Source organism: Panthera leo, chromosome E1, assembly GCF_018350215.1.
Source record: "Panthera leo isolate Ple1 chromosome E1, P.leo_Ple1_pat1.1, whole genome shotgun sequence".
In the NCBI taxonomy this organism is placed as follows: domain Eukaryota; kingdom Metazoa; phylum Chordata; class Mammalia; order Carnivora; family Felidae; genus Panthera; species Panthera leo.
The window spans coordinates 41196985-41209112 of record NC_056692.1 but is presented as its reverse complement, the minus strand read 5'-3'; the positions used below and the strand labels follow the sequence as shown (position 1 = coordinate 41209112).

At 38.1% G+C, this 12128-nt stretch overlaps 1 protein-coding gene across 11 annotated transcripts in view; it reads left to right on the top strand.

The window, feature by feature from the left end:
* BRCA1 (BRCA1 DNA repair associated) overlaps positions 1–12128 on the top strand; it is a 58941-nt gene that overhangs the window by 34765 nt on the left and 12048 nt on the right. For 8 of the 11 annotated variants that reach the window (XM_042917146.1, XM_042917148.1, XM_042917150.1 and 5 more), the window contains 5 exons: positions 2947–3073; positions 5525–5715; positions 6875–7185; positions 9689–9776; positions 11963–12040. In XM_042917146.1, coding sequence (XP_042773080.1) covers positions 2947–3073; positions 5525–5715; positions 6875–7185; positions 9689–9776; positions 11963–12040 — 795 coding nt within the window. The remainder of the gene's footprint in view (positions 1–2946; positions 3074–5524; positions 5716–6874; positions 7186–9688; positions 9777–11962; positions 12041–12128) is intronic. The other 3 variants (XM_042917151.1, XM_042917156.1, XM_042917149.1) reach the window with 1 other exon arrangement.

Here is a 12128-nt window from a genome sequence, read left to right as displayed (position 1 = left end):
GAGTTCGGAGTTCAAGCCCCATATTGGATGTAGAGATTACTACGAAAAGAAAAAGAAAAAAGTCCTTTCTCCCAGCTCCACAGAAAGTGTCCTCCATGATCTCTTTGGCATAACTGGAATATGTTGTACAAATTGCTCAAATGCTACTTATTTGATCTTAAATTACTGAGCAATGCTCAGTAAGATCTACCATAAACCACCATGTTTTTTATTGTAACTTTTACCTCTCTGACATTTCCAGCCCCACTTTCCCCTGTTATACTGTTATTTTTTCATAACCTTTATTAGCTTTTAATTATACACAATTTGTTTTGCTTACTGTGTAGAGTTCCTCCTCACCTCCCACTAGAGTGTAGATTCCACAGGGCAGAGAACTCTTAGAACATAGTAGTCACTCTGTAAATGTTTTAATTTGCATAATTAAAACCCTGAAACACACCCCAGACTTACTGAAAGGAGATTTCTGGATATGATTTCTGGAATTTTGTGGCTTTATTTCTGAAAGAGTATGAGTATCAACTTAATATCAATTCAAGTTTTGTGCCTTTTCCTTTCTTAAATTGGTGTGAGGTGAACTGAAATTCAAGCGAGCTTCTTGATCCTGGGAAGGGTATTTTGTTTACCTTTAGCTGTACTGACATCTTTTTTAATAGACTTTTTATTTTTGAATAGTTTTAGGCTTACAGAAAAATAGCAATGATAGTACAGAGAGTTCCTGCAGGAATTCTGCCCCTTATCTAGTTTCCGTTTCCCCTAATGTTGTCATCCTACATTATATGGTGCTTTTATCAGACCTAAGAAGCCAACATTGGTACATTGCTAGTAACAAATGGAACTCTAGACTTATTTGGATTTCACCAGTTTTTATTTTTAAGATCCAATATCCTTAAAGATGAAGAAAGCTCCTTTTGTAGGATCTTTACATCAAATGTCCTGCCCTCAGCATAGATCTGCCCTATGGTTTATCTAGGGGTCATTCCCAAGTCTGCATATTTTTGTGCAAATGTGTATCCTTACCCATTATAAATTATGTGTACTTTCCCTCTACAAGTAAAGCTATTTCCTATCAGGTACTTTTTTTTTTTTTTTCCAATTACCTGTCATTCATAAAGCAAACATTAGCATTTGTAAGATTATAACCTGTTATAGCGGAAGTGATTTTCAGACATATCTGAGCTTTTCCGTCTGGCAGTGCATTCATTTCCGGAAGCACTTGTTCAAAATTCTTAGGTCCCTGCCCCAGAAATTCTGAATCAGTTGGCATGGATGGGTTATGTACTTTTTAAAACTGAATTTCATTGTAGGTTCTGTATTTTGTAGTTTATCATTTCTTAATATCTTTCCTTTCTCCCCAATGTCTTTTCCTTTGATTTCCCCTCCCAATACTTTGCATAATGCTTAGCACATAATAGTCAATAAGTTTATTAAATGTTTGGTCTAGCCCATATTCCCTAGCCATGAAGAATATAACATGTTAAGACCCCCCAGAGGAGGGGGTGATTTAAGAGGGACTGTTCCAGGACTTGGGCTCTGGATCCTGTGTTTATGAAATACGGATAAAGGAAGAAGAACAGAAGAGTTTTGCCCCGTGTTTTTTATGTACTGTTGAGTTACTGAATCCTAACTCAGGTTAGCTTCATTTCTTTGTAGCTTGAGCCATATTGTATTGAGAAGAGCAACTCATATGCCAAACGTTCAGGCAGTGGAATGACTTTAACATCTCTGTTTGTGTCTGAAGCTCTCCCACCCTGCTCTGTACCCTTTCACTTTTTTTGAAACCACACACTACCTTTTCTCAATTATCACCCTGGACTTGGGAGGGAATGATACCTGAATTAAAAAGCTTTACATACACAGTTGGAAGAAAAACCTGCTGGTTCATGGTCAGACTCTGCTTCCTTTCAGCAGTTGGGAGTTCTTGGGTTCCTAGAAATGTACAGGTCCAGAAAAGATGCACATGAAGGAAACTATAAATAGTACATTTGAGGATTAGATTTCCCTCCAGGCTACCCAGTGACTTAAAACACAGGTTAATTAATTCAGCCTTTTGTTTAAGTTTTTCTGCCTTGATTTATGCATTGTAGCTTTTCTAATAAAGGCTCAAAATAAATTACAATTGTCAGTGACTTTTTAGTGGGTAGAAGAGATTTGTAATTTTAAGTATTTGCTTTTGCTTTTTAAAGATTTCTGCCTTTAAGGCATTTCCTAGAAAGCAGTGCTACAAGAATACATTTGGAGGAATTAATAAATTAAAAAAAATCACTAACATGCCAGAACTTTGCCTTGGGTCTGTTGTATGTTTTTTCCTTTCTGGTGCCATTTCATCATTAGTTCCATAGATTACTTCAAGGTTCCTTATCAGTCAGCACCTTGGTTTTTGTGTTTATATTAGTTTTGTTTGTTTGTTTTTTTGTTAGTCATTGCAAATGGAGAGCAAACTGTCACCTGGTTTTTCTTTCTCATCTGACCATTCCCGTCTTAATTCCCCATACATACAAAAAGCTCAAACCCCCATCCTCTAGTCTTTGATGTGGAGCCAGTAGGGAATGTGCTTTGTGCTTTCCAGTACTTTCTCTTCCTTGTTATTTGAGGCGATTTCAGAATAATTTATTTTGCTGCACAGATAAAAATTCATTTCCTATTCTTGTTTCCTTATCATCCAGGGCCAAAAAATATATGTTTTTTGCAGCCTCGTCTCAGCTGGATATCTTAATTTACTCCTGTCTTGAAGTGTGTCCTTTATTGTCATTACTATTTTTTAGTCATTTTGTTTCATTTGGTGCTGCATCACTTATGTTTATAAAATTCTGTCTGATACACTTGTTTTAAAACTAATTTGACTGTTACAGATTGCTGCTTTTGAAAGAATCGATATCCTCACCTGAATTATCACCCTTAAGACAGAGCAGTAAAGTAGATTTCTTTGTTTTCTCATTCCATTTAAAGCAGTATTAACTTCAGAGAAAAGTAGTGACTGCCTTATAAGCCAGAATCCCGAAAGCCTCTCTGCTGACAAATTTCAAGTATCTCTGGATAGTTCCACCAGTAAAACTAAAGAACCGGGAATGAGAAGGTAAGCAGTAATAAATGTCAATTTGTGGTTTCTAAGTAACATCTTTACTTATATTGAGCTCTTATTAAGTTTTTTCACCATACTGCTTTAGTTTTTTGTAAAGAGCCATTTCTGACGTCTCATTGTTCCAGGACACTCTTGTTTAATTGTATGTAGGTTTTCTGGGTCTATACAAGGCATGAGCTACGAGATAAGAAATGCACATCTGTCCCTCCTGAAGGTCGGAATAAAATTCAGAACTGAAAGCTAAACAAGCCTGAGGGCTGATGGTATTCTTCTCCAAGGCAGCCCTTGCCCTAATCAAAGTTTTTGTCTCTCTAGAAAAAGTTTAGCTATTGATTTACCCAGGAAAATTCAGAATATCTTTAAAGGGATGTCTGTTCAAATCATTATTGAGATAAGACTGTATAGCACTTTATCTACCTTCTGGTTGGATCTTTACAATACTACAGGGGGAGAAGGACAAGTTTGGACTGTTGTTCCTCCTTGATAGTTCAGGACAGAATCTCAGACCCATTAGAGTCCTGCACCTCACCACTCTAGGAAGGAAAAGAAATCATATATTTTTTTTAATGTTTATTTTTGAGAGAGAGAGAGAGTGTGTGAGTGAGACAGTAGGAGAGACAGAAGGAGATAGAGGATCCAAAGTAGGCTCTGCACTGTCAGCAGAGAGCCCAACACAGGGTTCGAACTCATAAACCGTGAGATCGTGACCTGAGCTGAAGTCAGATGGTTAACCAACTTTGCCACCAAAGTACCCCAGGAATCATATTTATTGGGTTCCTACTGTGTATACATATATTTTTATTTTTTATTTATCTTTCTGAAAATAGTGATAGCTGTCAATAATCTAATCACACTATCTTTCAAGCCTCTTGAACTGAGGATATATTTTTGAGGCTGGGAGACTGACATTGTGGCTTTTACAGAGGAGACAAAGGTCTGGCCTCTATAGGCACTAACTCATGTTTAGAGGTAATGACCTCATTGCCACATTTAATCAATTGAGCTAACCATCCATTTAATATTTAGACTAAGGGGCACTTGGGTGGCTTGGTTGGTTAAATCAAGTGTCTAACTCTTGATTTCAGTTCAGGTCATGATCTCATGGTTCATGAGTTCAAGCCCTGTATAAGGCTCCGTGCTGATAGCATGGAGCCTGCTTGGGATAATCTGTCCCTCTCTCTCCGTCCCTCTCCTGCTCATGCTCTCTTTCTCAAAACTAAATAAGTAGAGGGGCGCCTGGGTGGCGCAGTCGGTTAAGCGTCCGACTTCAGCCAGGTCACGATCTCGCGGTCCGTGAGTTCGAGCCCCGCGTCAGGCTCTGGGCTGATGGCTCGGAGCCTGGAGCCTGCTTCCGATTCTGTGTCTCCCTCTCTCTCTGCCCCTCCCCCGTTCATGCTCTGTCTCTCTCTGTCCCAAAAATAAATAAAAAACGTTGAAAAAAAAAAAATTAAAAAAAAAAAACTAAATAAGTAGACTTAAAAATATATATGTTTTAGACTAAATATTTCTATACCTCCTTCCCCTCTTCCCCAGTGTACCCTCCAGAGTCTTGTATTAAAGAACCTAGACATTGATTGAGCATCCTCCCTTTACAACTCAGGTTTTGCTCATCTTTAATCCACAGGGCCTAGTTTTATTGCCTGACTTGTAGTAAACTCCACCCAATAATTATTTAATTGACAATTATTTAATGTATGTCCATTGTTAATTTATATTATTATATTATGTCATAATCGATTATATTATTTTAATTATATAACCCATTATAATTATAATTTGATGATTATTTTAATTATTAATCATTGTTTATTATTTAAAGACAAGTATAAATGATGCATTTGAGTATTAATTCTTCAAATCTGTTAAGTGTCCTTTAAATCTGTTGATAAGTATCTTATTCTGCAAAGTCCTAAACACCTGAAAGAGCAGAGGAATAAACCACTGGGTGCATATACTCTTCTGACAATACTTTATAGCTGGCTTTGGTTTTAGAATGGCTTTGGACATTGAAAAGGCAGGAGGTAGGGATGATTCTATGAATTCTGCTAAAACTGGGTAGAAAGAATGAGTGTAGAAATGTCAAAATTAATCAGCTTTGTATTTTTGTGAGAGATCTGATTGATTCTGAAACATCCATTTGGACTCAAATGGAATAGTGGATAGAATTTGAGTGAGGGACACAGAAATTTGCTGACATGCTTTTAAACAGCTAAGAGATATACTGCCTTGGCCCAGACCCTAAGAGGAGATGTTGTCTGTCAGCCCTGACATGTTGGCAGGCATCGTGGATCCAGACTTCTGGGCAGTCACTCGGGTTCTTTTTCACTAGTCATTCCCCGTCTCTCTGGCAGTAAGCTGTTCGACTTGTGCTTTAGCTGCCCCGGAAGTATGATGAGCCCTTTCATAAGCTGTGCTGGCACCTTTCTCCTTTCATCCTTCTTCTAGGTCTTCTCCTTCTCAATCACGGCTGTTAGATACTAGGCAGTGTGTGCACAGCCACTCAAGCAGTCTTCAGAGCACAAACTGCCTGTCTCAGAAGGAGCTAATTAAGGTTGTCGATGGGGAGGAGCTACAACTGACTAAGTCAGAGCCCCGAGATTTCATGGAGCAGTCTTATATGCCAAGACAAGATCTGGGTAATATTTTATCTGTTCTAGTGGAGAAAACACTTCTGTTTTACTCTGAATCTGACCTAAAGATATTTCAGTTAATCAACTTTTCAGATGTCTAGCATGTGTAGTCTATCATGAGGGTTTCTGTTATACTTAAACCCATTTTAGAAAAATTGCTTCAATGTTAATCCAAATTTACATGAAAATTATTGCAGCTGTTAATATATCTGTATAGGTTTAGCTCTAACAGTTTTGAGAATGGGAGAGTCTTGTGTACTGTAAATATTTTATTTCAACTGTTAAATAAGAATTCTAGGGTCCTAGGGTACCTGGCTGGCTCAGTCAGTAGAGCATGTGACTCTGGATCTCAGGGTTGTGAGTTCAACCCGGAACTCAGATATGGTGGACACAGAGATTACTTAAAAAAAAGAAAAAAAAGAAAAAGAAAAAAAAAGGTAAAAGAAAAGAATTCTAGGGCCCTAGGATAAAGTTTTCAGTCTGCCCTTTTTTGAAAAATGAGTCAAATCTCCACAAAGTAAGCTCTTATTTTATGAGTTAATGAATATAAATGACTAGGTATTTTATGCCTTATAAATCACTATAACTGAATGGTGTGTTTTATGGCTTATAAATCAAAGTTTTTTAATCAGTAAAGAAAGTTTTAAATTAGTCCTCAAAAACACATTATCATGAAAGGTACACTTTGGTACCTAAATGTAGTATTTGGCCATGTTCATTAAGGTCATTTTAGGAATCTCATGAATTCTATGTAGCTATGCTTACTTCCTTATGGAGTGACATTTTCTGAAATGTTTCAGGAATGGTCTCCTATTTTTAATTTGGTAAGGGTATCTGATGATTTATTAAGTCAAGAAGACAATGATGTTGTGGATAAAGAAACAAAAATCAAGTATTAGTTTCCTTTTTCAAAATTATTCTCCCTTACAAAAGTACTATATGTTCTTTATGTTCATTGTTGAACAGTTGGAGAATGTAGGTAATAAAAACTCAAAAGGAATATTTAAAATTACTTGTATTCCCGTTACTGGCAATGAAATGCTGTTATATTTCTTTAGTCTGTTGACTTAAACTTTCATTTTTAAAATATAGAATTATGATGAATACTATTTATAATTCAAATTCATTGTCGTGTGGGTTAAACTTCTTTCCTCATGCCTTTCAGAGGGAACCCCTTACTTCGAATCTGGAATCAGCCTCTTCTCTGATGACCCTGAGTCTGATCTCTCTGTGGACAGAGCCCCAGAACCGGTTCATGTTAGCAGCATGCCAACTTCAACCTCTGCCTTGAAATTACCCCAATTTCAAGTTGAAGAATCAGCCAAGAGTACAGCTGCTGTTCATATTACTAATACTGCTGGGTATAATAAGAGGGAAGACATTGAGGGCAAGGAGAAGCCAGAAACGATGTCTTCAACAAAAAGAGTCAACAAAAGAATATCTATGGTGGCATCAGGCTTGACTCCAAAAGAATTGGTGAGTGTATCCATATGTATCTCCCTAACAACTGAGACTTCTTAATGTAGTACAAATAGTTTTAAATAGGTACTAGCAGTGAATAACCTATGAGGAAAAATCTAGGTACCAAGAACAATTCAATGTAATTTAATTTCCATTACTGATTTCTGATCATTGGACCTAGATAAAGCTATAACATAGATTATTTTGTGTATATTTACTTAAGTAAATAATCATTAATATTAGCAGCATGTTGTAGTTTGGGATATAACATAGAACTTTTTAATTTTAATTTTTTTTATCTAAAAAAGCAAGTAGGTATAGTATAGTGGGGTTTTTAAAAAATTTTTTTTGAAGTTTATTATTTTGAGAGACAGAGCGAGCAAGGGAAGGACAGAGAGAGAGGGAGAAAGAGAATCCTAAGCAGGCTCCACACTGTCAGCACAGAGCCTAATGTGGGGCTTGAACTCACGAACCGTGAGATCATGATCTGAGCGGAAACCAAGTCGGTCGCTTAGCCGACTGAGCCACCCAGGCGCCCTTATATAGTATAGTTTTATTCCCCAGAGGAAACACCTTGGTTTACATCTGAGTGAACTTATGAGCATAATGAACTAAATCCAAAGTGGTTGCAAGCAAACTGCCAGATAGTGGCTTTTCTCCAGGGTTTGTCTCTATCTTGGCTTGTAACAATTATTCAATAGTCTGCTCTGTCGTTTCTACCCTGTAGCACCCTTCCCTCTAATTTGACATGTCCTTGGGCTCGTGGTGCTACAAATAGGAATTGTTTCACATTGTAGAAAAATACCTATTAAAATACCACTGAAATCTTGTTGCTCCTTGGGCTGAGTATAGATTTCAAACATCCTAGGACATTGACCTCCTTGTAGTTAATCACCTTTGGTATCCTTTCATAATAAAATAATTGAGTGAAAAAAAAAATAATTGAGTGAATATTTCTTTAAAATCATAAGATAACACACCAGCATATCAGATGGATGCAATAGTGGGTGCCATTTATTGTACACTGAGAAACGACTGAGTCATTCTTAAGTATCTTTCTTAATATATCCTTCCTAGGCTAAGAACCATTTCTCATCCTAACTTCTCTATTGGTAGTGGCTCAGCATAATATTCTGTGTGGCCAAATGTATCTCACCACCAAAAGATAAAATAAGCTGTGTCTGCCCTAGTAGATATGACGAATAAATTCTCATCAATAATGCTAGGGTTTCGATCTCACAAGCACATGCCCAGATCAGCTATTTGCCCTGAAAATTCATACCTGCGCCTGTTTATATTGTTCTTGATCATTTGCTTATGCATCTAGAATTCCCATTATTCATTGAAAATTAGCATTCCATCCTCCCTTGTTTTGTCAGTTCAGCTTTTCAGAGAAGGCTAAAATGATCTAATCTTTTCTTGCCATGGACAATTCGGAGCTGCACATTAGACTGTAAGGGACTCAGGTACGTCTTGTCTTTAAACAAGCAAAGAAGAAAACTTTTCAGCTCTATTCAGACTTGCTGAAGTGTGGTAAATTTATTATGAAAGCTGCTGACTGTAGTACACATGATTAATTCTGGAGCCCATATTAAGATGATCTTTTCAGCAGTTGCTCTTCTAACTAAACACTGTTTCAAGGCTGGGATTTCAACAATTAATCAGTTCAGAATTGCTAATGATCCTGGCAGAGGGCAGTGGCAAAAGGGGGAGGATGTCATTAGCTTCTCTAGCCTCCCTTTTTCGGTGCCCTGTGGCAGTATGGAGTGAGGCAGCTTGAAAGAAAGATGGCCTGATCTCCGTTGCAGGGTTGTGCAGCACATAAATATTGACATGGATGGCGATGCTTGTAAATGATGGCCCTTGGTAAACAAAGTGGTTTACTACACATTAGCTACTGATTGTGTCAACCGTGTCCATAACGGATCTGGTTAATTCCTTTTACTGCCTATTGATTTTTATTTGGTTGATAGATAATAGCTAGAAGGCTTTAGCTTTCTTTCAGGAAGCATATGAATCTCTTCCAATCCTTATCCTTAAGAGAAATTGATGGTTTTTACACTGACCTTTAGAAGCATCTTGCCTTGAATGTTTTGTAACTATCAGAGGGTTGAATCAGGTTTTTAAGCCGCATATCTGTAGCGTAACTTTCTGAACAGGCTGGTTACCTCTTGGCTTACGAAATGTAGGCTGATAAATCTAAATTATAGTAGCGTATCGCTCTGCAAAGAAACTGTCTTAGGGTATCAAATGATAGCTGCTATTAAAGGGAAAAATTATTATTTTGAATCCTGGTTTGTATTTCCATGGCTACTAGCACAGACTATTTTAGAATTTTTCCCTTTGATTTATACATAATTTTTATTAAATTGCTATTTATTTTGGGACTTCAGGCATGTTAGAATAAAAGGGGTGTACCTTTTGTGAGGAAAATGAAGACTCAAAGCTAGGGTAACTAATAGTCTGAGCTCTGTACAAGAGGTAATTTATTATGATGTAATATTTGATTTGATTTCAGGTGCTTGTGCAGAAGTTTGCCAGAAGACACCAAATCACCTTAACTAATGTAATTTCTGAAGAGACTACTCATGTCATTATGAAAACAGGTATACCAAGAGCCTTTCCAGAGCATGTTGCATCTGTTGCATAAAACCACATGAAGAAATGGGAATATTTGTTCAGCATAGCATGGCTGGCAGTCTTCCAGTTGTCAGCCAATTATTTATGAGAGAAAAATAAAAGTTTTGCTACTTCCTGGCCCCCTTTTGTTTGGGTTAAGATTTGGAGAATCAGGAGCCCAAACGATGAACCACTTCTAGTCCACCCTGCCTGGACCACACTGTGTGAAGGGCTTTCTGATAAAGCACAGCCGAAGTCCTGGAGGAACAAATGGGGCAAAGAGGAGAATGAAGTGAGCCTGCGCTCAAAATCCAGGCAGTTGGAAACGCTAGCCCCCTGTCCACTCTGTCTCCTAGCTCTACTCCGCACACCCAGTTTGAGTGCGGTTGGGAGTTTTTCAGGATCCAAGTCCACTGTCAGTTCTGAGGTAGCCTAGCATAGGAAACAGGAAAAAGAGAAGGGGAAATTCATTTTTCCTACACCTTCCCCTTTTCCAGTCTTAATTATGGCTTTTGTGATAACGGAGACCTCAGAGGCTTTGAACTAAATCTAAGTAAACATTTCAGGGCTGCTGAAAAAGCTCATTTGAAATTGGGCCTTATTAATAGAAGCCTAGTGTCCAGAACAAGCAAAGTGAAGATCCTGACCCCCCCCCTCCCCCCACTGCATTCTCTGCTGGAGGGGCTGCCTGGAAGGTGTGTGCTCTGCTTTGAGCACCATACTTCCTTTTGAAGCTGGTCACTGACAGACTAGAGTGTTTACCCAGAGGTAGATGATGAGGATGGGGGAAAGGAATTCAAAGCAGTGTCATTTGAAGAACAGGTGAAGGAATGGAAAGACTTAAGGGAACAAGACAGCTGTCTTCCAATATTTGAACAGCTGATTTCTGGAAGAGGAGGTGGACTCACTTGTTGGGCTCCAAAAAGATGCAGATTGGAGTTCAATTCTTAAAGCCTTTCTCGCAAAACTGACTCTCTGGAAATACAGTGGTCCTCTCCAGGATGTTTCTGTCATGTAGCTGCAGGCACTTGAGCATAGGGTCCAGACTCCTTGGCAGGGACACATTGCCCTAAAACCTCTAAGATCTTAGGTTTCTACTGTACAAAGACCATACCACAGGGTAAGAGGATAATGCTCACAGGAATCAAGTGCCACAACAAGCTACTTTGAGCGAAGTAACATTTTAGAGATGGATGTCAGTAACGTTTAATATAGCTTAAGCTAGCTATAGTTGTGGATCAAAGCTGCTGAAAGGTGAGAAGAAAACTTTAAAATGTAAACTAAATCTAAAGTAGTTCAGTCTTTAAACTCAAAGACAATACAACATTTGCTACTTTTAAACTAAAAAGGAGCTAAAATTTCTGGGTTTAAAGCATATTACTAAATCAACTTGTACAACAGGTAAAAAGCTCTAAAATTTGAAGAAAAAAAAAGGGCTTTTAAAAATCTGTGAAGAATTCTGGGAGAGAGAATGGCTATTGCTTCTACTGGCAGATGGCCTACTGTGTTTAGGATTTAGTTAAATACATTTCTCCTGTTTAAAACTAAGTGTTCTTTCCTCAGTTTGCTTAGTTCTTCAAAGGAGGCCTTTGAAATGCTAAGAAAAACAGAACTGATTCTTCAGCTACTACCTTCTGAAGTACATAGAAAAGAGAAAAGCTGTGAAAATAGTCTATTTTTCCTGTGCCTCTCAGGGGACTTAGAAATTAAGGGGTTAGGATTCCCCAGGTAGAAGTTCTGGGTGGTGAAACCTTGTCACTTACATGGACATTCAGATTCAGGAATTCAATAATGCTGCTTTTGTCTCCTTTCACATTTTTCCATCCAGTAAAATAGATCTTCCCTAGCCAAGTGTATCAATACTACTGATAAGGGTGATTTCTTCAACACAATGACAGTCGTCTTTAGCCAACGTTGGCACCTGGAAGATAGAGCAGACCTTTCCTGTGGTCTCAACCTCCTATCAGCCTTTCCCAGGCCTCCAAAGATGCACACTTGCTGCTTATAATTAGGGTGCTTCTGGCCTCTGAGCCTATCACCTGGGCTGTCAGAATCATCAATCCGGATTGATCTCAAGTAGCATAAGTTGCTAGGGACACTTTAGCTTCTTAAAGCAGAACTTGCTGATTTTTGTTTTCAACTGCTAATCCTTTGGATGTTTTTCATCCTGCAGATGCTGAGTTTGTGTGTGAACGGACACTGAAATATTTTCTGGGTATTGCAGGAGGAAAATGGGTAGTTAGCTATTTCTGTAAGTACAATATAATGTCCCCCCTCCTCCCTTTAACACCTCAGAATTGCATTTTTACACCTAACATTTTAACACCTAAGGTTTTTGC